This window comes from Solanum lycopersicum, chromosome 2, assembly GCF_036512215.1.
Source record: "Solanum lycopersicum chromosome 2, SLM_r2.1".
NCBI lineage: Eukaryota > Viridiplantae > Streptophyta > Magnoliopsida > Solanales > Solanaceae > Solanum > Solanum lycopersicum.
This window is the reverse complement of record NC_090801.1, coordinates 69,124,310-69,138,107: the sequence shown is the minus strand read 5'-3', so window position 1 is coordinate 69,138,107 and position 13,798 is coordinate 69,124,310. Positions and strand designations below refer to the sequence as shown.

General features: G+C 29.1%; 1 protein-coding gene across 4 annotated transcripts; it reads right to left on the bottom strand.

Moving 5' to 3' along the window:
• Positions 1 to 3,137: 3,137 nt before the first annotated feature.
• On the bottom strand, positions 3,138 to 10,814 carry LOC101247983 (MADS-box transcription factor 23). Of its 4 annotated transcripts, none has more exons than XM_019212101.3 (9): positions 10,705 to 10,814; positions 10,414 to 10,614; positions 5,564 to 5,642; positions 5,082 to 5,143; positions 4,374 to 4,473; positions 4,254 to 4,295; positions 4,094 to 4,177; positions 3,848 to 4,002; positions 3,138 to 3,451 (listed from the first exon to the last, which is right to left on the bottom strand). In XM_019212101.3, exons 2-9 carry the CDS (start codon positions 10,593 to 10,595, stop codon positions 3,448 to 3,450), a joined length of 708 nt encoding a protein of 235 aa, XP_019067646.1. In that variant the 5' UTR covers positions 10,596 to 10,614; positions 10,705 to 10,814; the 3' UTR covers positions 3,138 to 3,447. The 4 variants fall into 4 exon arrangements, with proteins under 4 accessions (XP_019067646.1, XP_069150115.1, XP_025885553.1 ...); XM_069294014.1 differs by having other exon boundaries at positions 4,136 to 4,177; XM_026029768.2 differs by having other exon boundaries at positions 3,274 to 3,447.
• Positions 10,815 to 13,798: the final 2,984 nt, after the last annotated feature.

Sequence of the window (13,798 nt, the reverse complement as noted above, 5' to 3'; positions counted from 1 at the left end):
ATAGTGTAATTTGTTAAATAAATCCAAAAGAAAAAAAATCATCTAAATTATAAATAATCCCTTTCGTCCGCAACAAATTAGCATTTAATTAATATTTAATCACAAATTGAATCTATATAGTATCACTTAAGCGGCTTCCTAATGTTAACCACCTTAATGATTAACATAGGCGGATTACGAATTGAATATATGTTTATCTTTTCAGGATTAGGAAATAAATATTTATAAAGTAAGTGATGGTAGTAGGTTAAATAGCTGATTAGTTGGAGGTAGTTTATTGTGTCCTCTCAATGTAAGGCTTGGTTTATTTATATCTAAAGACGGGTTCAATTTTAAAATAAATTTTGAATTTTTTAAATTATTGAGCTAAAATCTTATTTTATATTCTTAAAATTTAAAGTCTATACTTTAAAAAATTTATTGACAAGGGGTTTGATGAACGCCCTCCTAGCCTTGTTAAATAACCCACTATAATGTACGATGACGAAAAAAGCTCAAAATCTGTTACACATTGAAAATAATTTAAATAGCCACACCCAATTACTTCAAAGTTTAAAAATGGATAAAATTAAAGAATAACTAGCTCAAATCCAACTTGTTTGTCCATTTGAGTTTATATTCAATGGTTTTGTCTAATTTAATTTATTTTGTGCGTAAAATTATAAGTGTTAGGATGGAATGGTTATGTCATGTCAAAAGTTATACTAGTTAACTGCAGAAATAAAACTAAAGTTCTGATTTTAAGATTCTAAATTCCAGAAAAGAAAATTATAACACTAAACTGTTGATTTTAATGGAATCATACGGGGATGGTTCGACAGTAAAAAAAAAGACATGTCTTAGGCCTCCAAATTTAAGGGGCTCATTTTAATAATAATAGGTTAAAAGTTATTATTTTTAAACAAATATAAATACTATTTGTAGAAAAAAATAATTTTTTCATAAAAAATAAAGAAATTATTAGAAGAAATTCGACATATTTAGAGTACTATATCTCATGAAAAATAATATTATCAATCGAAAATTAGAAAAAATCAATTATATAAAAGTTATTATCAATTCAAATTTAAGGTCCCGTTTAATTTTTATTTTAGGCCACTAATATGTTTGATCTGCTCCTGAAATCATCCAATATTTTTATTTGGATGTTAGTCTCGGATTGATCCAAGTAGAAAGGAGAAAAAATCATGGATTATTATTGGTTTTGGTTGATTAATTAGGAATAAGAACTTTGAGCACTTTTTTTTTCGCAATTTAATTTAATTACAAAATATTTTACACCTTCAATCTAATATTATTCAAAAAAAAAACTTATCGTAAAATAAACTTCGATAGCGAATCAAATAACCTCACAAATGAGGCCAACACAAAGTTTTATCTTATTCTGACAGATTGCGATCTTAAAACATAATGACTAAATCAACCCTACACGAGTCATGAGTCATGACAGCAACTACGATAAGCTTAATAATACGAAGAAAATATAATATCTTGTGGGCGCTTAATATATGAAAATTAAAGTGGCCTACACAAAATTAAATTAAATTAAAGTAGTACAAATATAGTATTTGTACCTACTATTATATTCCAATATACCCGTTACACACTTGATACAAATCAAAATCATTGGAGAAACTGAACTCACCAAAAAAACTTACCAAAATCTAAATTCGAAAAAAGAAAAACATCTCTTCGCAATTTCTACGTCTACGTTAATTTTGCGATTTTCAATGGAGGCCGATTCGAATTACAGGCGATCGGTACTGCCTCAGAGGTTGTACGGTTGTCTGTCACCGTCTTGTATTCCGGTGGACGAAGAGTATTCGCGAATAAACACGTTGACAAGTGGAGGTAGCAGGAATCCGGTGAAATTATGGAGAAAATTGTTGAAGAAATTGGTGAATGAAGGGAAGAAGAATATTATGTATGGGAAGCAGAAGTCGATTAAGTTTCAATATGATGTTGTTAGTTATTCATTAAATTTCGATGAAGGGGGACTTAGGGATGAGTATCCTCCACCACAAATATAATTAAGACTTCAACAATCAGTGTACATAATTTTGATATTTCTTTCTTCATTTGAGTTTATTTGCTCGAGAGTGAAAGTCACTAAACTTTGAATTCAATGTGTATTCGTTGAAGAATCTTACTAGCTCAATAAAAGAAGTGTTTTCCTAGCTTTTTATTGATTTTTAGTTAAGAAATAATTTTTTGGTTGAGATTGAAAATTTTCATTGCATTAGTTTACTCCAAGAAAGTTCAACATCAAGGGGTCAAAACTTTGGAGAAAGAAGGTCCTTAATTTTCGTACTAATTGATATCAAATTCTTTATATCTTAATTAAGTTTACAAAAATTGTCTTTAATTTGGAAACATAATCTTCAATACTAAGAGAAAGGTAAAAATATAGAATTTTTTTGACGGATTAAAAATACTTATTTTTTATTTTTTATTGGTGAGCAATATTTGTTTAGGTTCGATCATCAATCTCAATGGATAGTAGCTAATCTTTCTTGTCTTTTTTTTCTCAGATACAAATCCAAAAAAAATTAATCAAAGTGTGGAAAAATCATATTATCTCAACCATTTGGCTGTAATCACAAAGCCAGTTCAGTGTTCAATATAATTTAATTATATAAAATTTTTAAAGAACTAAGAAAATTTATTAGACATTGACATACTAGCTAAACATAACCAGTGTGAAATTTATAAAATGTGGCGATGTAATGAAAAATGACTAGTCTAAAAGCAAGAAACGCGTGATACAAAATGAAAAATATTCTCAACTATATTAAAGTTTAGAGGACTTTTCATTCATTTATTATCTATTTGACAATTGCTTCAAATGATATTTTATTCATTTTTTTATATATAAATTTCAACAAGCGATGACCTACATTAATTACACGTTAATATAATCTCTATGGTTTTTCAAGATATGTTTGACTACTTCATATTTATTTATTTATTGTCTAAACTAATTCATACTATTTCAAGAAACTAAAAATTAATACAGAAAAGAGAGTACATAAAATCTAAATTAAAAATTATCATATATGTCAGCATGTACATAGTCACACCACTTGTTTAGGTCAACTGATTTCATTAGTTGTGATCATATACTCCGCCACGTGCAATTTTGTTATTCTCATTATGCAAATATAGACTTTATTTTTTTATAGAAAATTGTAATTTCTAACCCATAAATTAAAAATTATGTTTTCGCCTCTGGTCTCGTTATGTGCAATATCAGTTGTTTGAATTACATTGGCAGCAGAGATAATGTATGCTAGCATTACGAATAAGATGTAGTACATCATTTTATGAGATGCCTTTGTATTTTCATCACACTAATACATATATATATCATAGAAACACTGCAATCCTCTTCTGCTGCCCTGTAGTTTAGGTTGTTAAGTCATTGATCTTTACTGCCACCATTGACATCTACCTATAAAAAGGTTAATATATCAACAATTGTCTTGTATGAAATGAATAGTTTGTTACCAAAGGTCCATAGTTTTGGATCGAGTCACTAGACGATTTAACTGGAAAGTCTGGCCCAACTAAACTGGCTTTTGATCTATGAAAAAAAATTCAATCAGCGTTGGGCCCACAAGATAGTGCCACGTAGGCCAAAAAGAGGTAGAAAATTATTAATAAAATCAGTTCAGGGGTAATAGGACTTTAGTATAGTATAAGTGTGTCTCTGAATTTCGGGCACAGGTTGAGGTGGTACTTGTGCTTTATCCCTATTAATAATGTCAAACTCTGGTTTATAGTATCAAAAAACTGTATTACAGTATTAATGCACAAAACTTAAAACTATAATTGACGTCTTACGTACCTTGAATCAGATGTTCCTGCTTGCATCTCAAAATATTGTGGCTCAGGCTGGCTTAGCTGCAGATGGATGGGTGCCTGAACTTCTCTACTCACAGTGAAGCGATACGGATAGTTGATGTTTCCATTCACTGCATTAGCATCTCTTGCACCATAAGCCTGATAGAGTAAAGTTATCTTCTTGCAGTATTAGCTTTTAACTTTGTAATTATGCAAGGTAACTCTCTTACTTAAAATCAAGTACAGCTACCTTTTTATACAATTCTGCATTTTCTTGTCGAATGAGATTTACCTTCTTGTAGAGTTCCATATTTTCTTGATGTATAATGCTCCCCTGCATACATTGAATAGAAATATGATCACAAGTTCTCTGATCTAATCGTATCACATGATGAATGCTGCTACAGTACCTTTCGAGTTAGCTCTTGAATTTCGTCCTTTAATATTTGCTCCTACAAATGAAGTGAGAAAATGTTTAGTTCCAAAGACTAATTAGTTGATAGTATCATCAGAATTAATTGATTGCTGACCTTTTTCATACGGATGCCCTTTAAGCTCATTTCCAGTTGATTTTCCAGATTAGTTAGTTCTTTTACGCCCAAACCACTGAGCTCCTCTCCCAATAATTGCCTGTTCTATCAGATGGTGAGAAAATTGCCTATTGAATAATAATAGTCAGTATATATATTTGCACATAGGTATAATGCAATTTGTGAAACTCATGTGCAAACATACAATTCCATGAGTCCATAAATTGGGATAATGTTCAAGTACCCCTCAACCTATGCCCAAAATCTCAGAGACACACTTATACTATACTAAGGTCCTATTACCTCCATGAACTTATTTTATTAATAATATTTTATCCTTTTTAGCTTACGTGGCACTATCTTGTGGGCCCAATGATGGTTGATTTTTTTTCGAACTAGTGCCACGTAGACTAAAAAGGGGTAGAAAATTACATATAAAATAAGTTGAGGGGTAATAGGACCTTAGTATAGTATAAGTGTGTCTCTGAAATTTCGGGCATAGATTGAGGGGTACTTGGATATTTTCCCCCATAAATTCATGAAAAAAATTGCGTTTAATTTTTTTTGTTATAGACTTTTATCTGGTAAGTATTTTTGTTCAATAGACCAAAAACAAGATGCAGCTGCCTTGGAAATCCTGATGTTCGTAAGCTATTTTGATGTTGTAAGGTAAAAACATGTATTATATGTTTAACGAGTAAACATTACCGATGATTATCTTGCAGGTCCTGTAGTTGTTGCCGCAAAATCTCTGCCTCCCTCTGCCACAACTATAGCAAGTACAGTGCACAATATACAGTCAGGCTATGTGGATGTAAAATTTCAATTACATTTATACACAGATTCTGTGATTAAAGCTCATTGACATTGAATAATAAATACGCGTACTTCCTCTTCAAGATTTTAGTTTGCAGGTTTATACACTGCACAATTGTATAAAAAGGCCTGAATTTGGCCAATGTTCCAGTTAATTCAAATTGTACCTATCCTATTAACGTATCTGGAACGTCTGAACTCACAACGAAATAGTACAACATGTTATACAGTTGTTTATTACAAAGTAAACTTGGGCAGGTTACAATGACATTTATTTATGCATTTTCCGGGTAAAAATAAATGTGAACAGTCAATTCAGACTACTATTTGCAGAAGAAAAAGGTAGTTTTGTTGATTGAATATAATTACATTACCTTGAGTTCTGAAACTGGATTGTGCAACTGCTGACAATCGTCCTTCGTTTTGTTGTATCGTTCAATAACTGATTTCATGCTGTTATAATTGTATCATGAAGATTGTATCAAAGATAATGCAAAAGCGAAGTGAATAAAATTATTATTTTGTTATATCATTATAGAATAGGATCATCCTATAATTTACTACTTCATGCTTATTAATACATTATTTCTGAATAATAAAAAATATTTGAGTTATATGTATTGTATGAAGGCATGATTTTTCGTTATTAGTAATTAGGGTTTGAAGAAATTATAACAGGATTCCCCCTTTATTTTAGGAGCAAATATGTGTGTTATTTCTATGTCAATGCCATGATTTCACAATTTCAACCATAAACTCAAGAGGTCCTCAAACTAATCACTTAAAATAGGCAGATGAAATAATAATTTTTATTGATGGGAACAATTATGCATCAAAATAGTAAGAATAATGAGAAATTTTTTGTATAAAATGTTAGAAGTGAGGTTTATCATTACTAATCCAAATGTTTTCTCCATCTAACTAGGATCAACAGAATGAGAAGATTCACTAGTTTCATAAGAAATTTTTTAAAATTTTAATTTGTTTACATGGCTGACAAGATAAGATCATGACAAAGCAAAATTTCTCTCAATATGAGGAAGAATGATCCTCATCAAACATGTCCTACTATCAATGAAAAAAATATTCAAAGCAAATTAAAATAGGGAAGTTTCTAGTATCTCTTAAAATATGGAGGTCATATGTTACAAATTAAGAACAAGACAAAAAGTAATTACATGATTTGAAAATTTTAAATGATGGATCAAATAAATTATATATTTAATTTCTTACATTTGATATGATAGAAAACTTTGACTTCTCTCCAAATATTTTTTGCTACAAGTTGTACAACAGAATTGGCCCCTCTCCAGTAAATCCCTCTTATTCTTCCATTATTCCATTAATAATTTGACAGTTATCAAATAAGGTTTTAACCAAACTAAATCATTATATAAAGTTATTCACCAAAATAATATGTTTTTCTAAAATTTTACAAAACTAGTATAAACGTATGTCACAGTAACGTTTTAGGATATATTTTATTTTTCAAAAGTTGATGGCGTCAGATTGATATACGTTACTCAAAGTAACATTTTACTTCTAAAACGTTACTCACAGTAACGTTTAGGAGTAAAACGCTACTAAAAATAACGTTTAAAAAGTAAAACGTTACTTACAATAACGTATATCAACCTAATGCTGTTAGTTTTTTTAAAATAAAATATACCCTAAAACGTTATCGTGAAATACGTTTATACTAGTTTTGTAAAATTTTAGAAAAATATATTACTTTGGTAAATTATTTTATATAATGACTTAGTTTGGTTAAAAATTCTCATACAAATAATCTAATGACTCAAATATATTTAGTTAATTAAAGAATTTTATCAACATTAATATTTCTCACTTTTTTTTTATACTTGAAATTTTTCTTCTCTGCCATAGTTTATTATTAATTTGGCTTCTTAACATTTTTTCCTCACATTACTTAACAAGAAAAACTTTTCTCTCAATTTCAAAAATCTTTTTTTAGAAGAATCATTAACTTCCTGGAAAATGATATGTATAATTTTCTTATAAGAAAAATGTATCATTCATTCAATTTCATTGCATTACTTTTGGCGACTCTTTTCTTTCTTCATGTGTTGAAGAATGTTTTTCGATATTTTCTTCTTCATGATTATATTTAATTTCTTCTTCCATCATTTCAATATATTCTTTCTTTTTGACTAAGTCTGATATTGAAAAATTTGATATACATATACTAAATAATCCAACAAAATAAATGAATTTAAGTTACGTAAAAAGGGTTTCAAAGAAGTCAAATTTGAAAAATACCTAGGACTTATTGTCCAAATCGTTCCGTAAAAGTGACAGATAAAAAACTTCTTTAAAAAAATAGCATATGAAAATTGAAACGAAGCTTTTTTAGACGAAAAGGTAAAAAAAAGTGGTGGGGTTTAACTCGGGAAATTTCAATTAAATTTTGTGAGAGGGGCATCAATTGAAAAATTATATTAAAAATGAAATGAATTTAAAGTCTCAAATATCAATACTATAAATAAAATTCAAGAAATCTATTATTAATTTGCTGCAAAAAAAAAGTTTGAAAAGAATTAATTATGGCAGAGAAGAAAGGATTATAAAAACAGAAAAAAAAAGTGAGAAAAATATTAATTATGATAAAACTCTTTAGTTAATCAAATAATTTTAAGTTATTAAATTATTTGTATGACACATGTCAAAATATTAAAAGGATAATGAAGGAACCGGAAGAATCCGGAGAGGAGTCAAATCCTTGTACAACACTTCTTTCTTTTCTTTCTTTGTTGATCTCTTTAACTACACTGTATAGGTAGTTTATGCACCAAACATTTTATATTTATATAGAGTCTGGAGGAGGATCGCACTTTGGGTGTGATGTAGAAAATTTATTAGTATACAAGTATTAATGGTTGCTTCTATGACTTATACGTGGGGACAGAGCTATCATATATGAAGGGGTTTATCCGAATCTCATTCGGTAGAAAATTATATTATTTATATATAATTAAAATAATTTTATATGTATGTATAGTAGATGTCGATCCCCCTTTATTTACTTTACGTCTAATTCTATAGATTTTTGAATATCTTTATTGAAAATTATGACTCCACCTCTGCCTATACGCCACACAAAAAAAACATTATCACTACTCCGAAAGCCTTTCAAGCCTTTCACTAACTATACTATAAACTTCCACTTAATTAGAACTTTCATATAGTTATCCAAGGCATAATCAAATAGTTGCAAGGTACATCTTCAAGTTAATGAAAATCACTAGTTGTATATGTATATATATGTATAAACTTTTCGAGACATTATCAAAATGGATGTTTTATTTCAAAATTCTTGTCAGTAGAGAGTCCTTTAGTCAAAGAGTCAGCATCTAGTCTAGGATTGTTCAAAATTGAACCGAAATCGATAAGCCAAATTGATAAAAAAGTTATTGGTTTATATTATTGGGTTATTGGTTTAGTGGTTTTAATGACGGTTTTGATTTTTTTTGTTATCGAGTTATCGGTTCTTAACGATTTAAAGTTTTTCTTAACGGGTTAACCTATAACTCGATAGTAAATTAAATAATAATATTTATACCATTTTGTATATAAAATCCTCGACTTAGAGTTCAATTTTCTACTTTTATTTTTGTTTGTCTCAAATACTTGATTATTCTACAATGTAAAAGTGTTTGCTTTTGAGTAAGATGTAACTTGTGAACTCAAGTGCATAGTTTATTTGGTTAGTCACCTTGTTTCTAAGTGATTTTCGATGTTTTTTCTTTTGTGTCAAATCTTAACGGTTAAACCGATAGTCGAACCGATATCAATCAAAATCGATAAACCAATAATCGATAAATCAATATCTTAATGATTCTATAACGGTTTAGCATCCCTACAAACCGATAACCAATAAGCCAATCCGATAAACTTTAAAACCGAACCGAACCGGCCGATACACGACCAAATCTAGTCCCTACTAAACAATTGTTCTAATAACTTCATTAATAATCAATTGTCTTTAAGAATTAATGTCATAGTTTGGCAACTTTATATTAAGTTGTACTACATTTCTTTGCATTTAGCCTCTCTACTCTACCTGCAACATGCTAAAGCAATAAACTCAAATTCCATTATATATATACAAAACTTATTCAACTTGTTAGCTTCATGATATTAAGCAAGTCTATTGCTTGTTTTATAATTGTTATAAAATAAGGTTAAGGGATTGTGTCTTATAACATTATGACTACTTCTTTTCAGTGATATATCACTATTGTGATTATGAGAATATCTTGATAATTTTCACACAATGATACATAATACTATAGCAATTTACGCTTAACAAACTTCATATTGTGCTTGGTACAGTAATATGATATGCATTCATTTTGGTGCCACAACATTACTATTTTAGTTTGGATAATATCATCATGACCCACAAAACCAGCTGTGTATGTCCAACCTACTATATATCTGCCTTTCTAAAGAGACCATTCTTGGTCTAGCAAAATAGTAAAATTTAGAGGCGGATTTAAAATTTAAAATTTATCAATATTACTGAATTTCTCAGCATAACTACACAGATTTGGATCAAAATCGTTGAATTCAACCAAACTCTTATGTACTTTTCATGCTAGATTTATTTTTACTTTTAACAATTAGCATAAAGATAAAATATAATTAAGGAAGAAGAGGGAAGGGTTAATTACGCTGTATTAGTATCCTAGAAACAATTGAAAGGACAAAAAAATCATCATCATTCAAATACATATATATTAATCAGTATATAACTAGTGTTAATTCTGCTTATTAACGACTTAATTAATTAATCACATAAGATCATGTGACTCAAAGAGTTCCAATATTTGTATAGTTTATTTCATGGGATGATTATATAATAAGCTCTAATATTCTTTCTGTAGAACTCAACTATTAGCTCATGGTCAATTAAAACAAAATAAAGGTGAAATCTTCATATTATAATTCTTAAATGCTCGATGCGATGAAACAGTCAAAGAGTCTATCGATACTGTATATACTAAATATTCTCACGCAATGGTTACTTTTCTTTTCTTTTCTTCTTTTGTATAGTGATGTATCAATAAAACAAAAAATGCTGAGCAAATATCTGATTATTAGCAATGTTCATCATTTCAAGTAAAGTCTAAATTAAAATAAACTCACATTACTAGTATTAAAAAAAAAAAGACATTTATTATCAAAGTTAATAAATAAATACCTTGTGTTAGAAAACTCATAGAGCTTCCCAGTACTAGAGAAAATAATCAATCCAACTTCAGCATCACAAAGAATCGCAAGCTCCTTAGCTTTCTTCAACAATCCATTCCTTCTCTTTGAGAACGTAACTTGTCTACTCGTCGAGTTATCGATCCTTCGGATCACTATCTTTCCCCTTCCCATCTAGGGTTTTTACTTGGATCTATAATGAATGAAAGAAATCAATTACAATATCTATTAGATCTTTAAAAAACTAAAGAAGAAGGGGAAAAAAAGAAAGAAAAAAACTTACTTGGACTAATTGTTGAGAGCTTTAAAAATGAATGAAATGAAATCAAAGTCTTTTAAAGAGCGTGAGAGTAACATCATAAGAAGGAGCCTTTTATAAGCTTTTGGTTTTTGTGTACAACTTGAAATGTTTTTTTAAAAAAAAAAAATTGCTTTGCTAAATATATATTTTAATTTGTCAAGTGGTACTATTTTTTAATAGCGCCGTCGCCGTATGATTTACTGACGCGTGGGGAATCCAAGAGTTGTCTAAATAATTCTAAATAGGGAAAAATATTTTTCCCATTTTAGTAACCTTAAACTATATCCATAAAAGAAAAACCCTTTTTAAGGTAAAATAAAATGAGTCAGAGACTCTCTTTTGGACATTTGATAAACAGCTTACACTTTTTACTTACTTTCATGAATTTTCACGTGCCCTTGCTTTTTTTACCTCCCTGTCAAAAAAGGTACATTATTTTTTTACTTAATCTCCCTTTTCTTTTATTTTTATTTATATATCTATCTAGTAGTAATTTTTTTCCTAAATTCATGGCATGCACAAGGAGCTAGTTACATTAGAAATTGAGTTGAAGAGATCATATCACATGTCCAATATTGATTATCATGATTAGGCAAATATATTTCAATAACTTTCTTTGTTTTCTATGGCAAGATTCAAGAACATTTAATCAATATTCATATGCTACAAGTTCTTTTTTCATCCGGTACGCACATGATATTTATTGTAGGATTCGATCAATTAAATGCAGATAGGAGAGGAACCATCTTGTACGAAGGGGATTCAGATTCTATTATTTATAGATGGTTAAAATAACTGAATATGTATATATATATATATAGTAGATGTCGAACTCTCTTCAGCTACTTCATATGTCTATTTCTACTTATTTTGAACCTTCTTATTAAAAATTCTGCCATGAGATTTTATGTCCACAGAAACAAACACAGGATGGAGGGTTCGGTTTGGTGTTTAATTCTCATGATGACGATATAGATTTAGGTTAGTGTGAAAGAGAAAGACACAAGGTTTTGGATTTGCTTTTTAATTAAAGGGATTATTACACTAAAATTAAACCCTTTATATTTGAAGTTTAATGGAAGAGACATAAAAACAGAATGGGGTCGACAAACACGTGAAGGATCGATGGATACGCCAATCAAGAAGAAATACAAGTACATTTGAGTGCACGCCTATATATTTCATTTATTTATATCTCCACCTTATTAATAACCAAATCGTACTAATTACTTTATGGATTTTATCTTATTATACTCTCTTAATTCTCTGCCTTTCCAAATTTCTCCTGTCAAACCCTAGTAAAAATCTTAACCTCACTATTTTCGAGCGTACGAATAAAATTCAATATTAATAGTTAAAAAGAACTTATAAAATATCGAACACTCTAAGACTTGTTGAGGTGCATTGAGTATAAATTTACAATATTTACCCATACACATTAACCTTGGGGATTATTACCATCGTAATTAATTAATTAATTAACCCTTTTATTAGTTTAGAGAAATTTGGAGGTATGTATCGTAAAATGGTGAGGGTGATTTGTCAAATTGCTATTGGCTAAGACCATGTGATATTGTGATTAAACCAATGAGATTCGCCATACTGGAACAATAATAATTAATTAAAGGGGAATTAGAGTGTTTTAGGTTTGAAATTAAATCCATTTTATGCTAATAAGACAGGTGTCAATCATCAGCAAATGATAGATCTTCAAAGACCAAGAACAAAGCTTAGTATTATGAGATCTTCAACTTACTGTTACTTTTCATTAAAAAGATGTCCACTACTTGTGTTCTGACTCAACAAACCCTGCAGGGTGTACTTGTGTATGAGGGTTGCCAAATAAACTGAGTGAATAGTAATATTTAATATTAAGAGTAAAATAAACATAAAAATAATAAATTACTTTTAATTTTTTAAATTAAATAAATATTGATGAACGATTATTTTTAATATACAAATAAAAATAAACGAAAGTACTAAAGTTTGTGACGTGAAGAGTGATGTATAGTGGAACAAGGCACATGGAATTCAAAGTCTATCAAGTGTAAGAATAAATAATTTTTTTTGGAAGTCACATATGATATATTAAAATTTATTTATTTTAAATTAGCTAGTTCCATCTTCTGTTTGATGATGTCAGGTAGGAGACAGTTTTGGATTTACAAAAGAACCTTCAGGTGGTTTTATCACATATGAGAAGTACATATGTATGCTCAGTAATATACTAATCTCATGATCTTAACCAATTTATCAATTTTTGTTTTTTTTTAAAACAAAGATATTTTATATGCTATTTAATGAAAGAATTATTTCTTTTAATAGTGTTTAATTCTGAACAAACATTTATTTATAAATAAGTAAGGGTAACTTTATAAATTATATTTATTGCTAAGGCCACACTCGTATTGAGACCAAGGAAGCAGTACAAATTGAAGAAAGATCTGGATCGCGTATAAATAGTTGTTAGATTTTAAAATTTTCAAAGGTTGGATCTATCTTAAAAATATATATAGTAAGGGTCCAGTCAAATCCCCCGACATCAAAGTAGGATTCATATAAGGTAAAATTGTACAAAATCATATATTTTTAAGGTAAAATTATAATCTATCACTTAAAAGTTTATAATTATAAAAATTCCTCAAAACGGATACAATAATATAAGCGTTAATACATTAATCTAATGCGCAAGATACATTAATTTGATGTGCGATATACACTAATCTGATGCGCGAGGTACATTTTATACATGATATACTAATCTGATGCGCGAGATACACTAATTTGATGTGATGCACGAGGTACATTTTATACGTAGTACACTAATCTGATGCGCGAGGTACATTAATGTGATGCGCGAGATATATTAACGTGATGCGCGAAAATGAGAGATTTTAAGAATTTGTAAAACTTATAGAGAATAATGATAATAAGTAAACCAAAAGTTGGGATTTTCGTAATCAATCTTTGGGCAAACGCTTATACCTTATTCCATCTCATATTTTTTGGACCTGGACCCAGTCATTTATGTACTCATTTGGGCTTTGCCCAAATCTAAAAAGGGAAAATACTTGAG

Excerpts from the sequence above, each read along its gene's own strand:
- LOC101247983 (XM_026029768.2), bottom strand. The coding sequence starts at position 10,595 with ATGGGAAGGGGAAAGATAGTGATCCGAAGGATCGATAACTCGACGAGT. Across the intron at positions 5,643-10,413 it reads TATGAGTTTTCTAACACAAG|CATGAAATCAGTTATTGAAC; the intron begins GTATTTATTTAT and ends CAATTATAACAG. Across the intron at positions 4,474-5,081 it reads GACCTGCAAGATAATCATCG|GCAATTATTGGGAGAGGAGC; the intron begins GTAATGTTTACT and ends CTGATAGAACAG.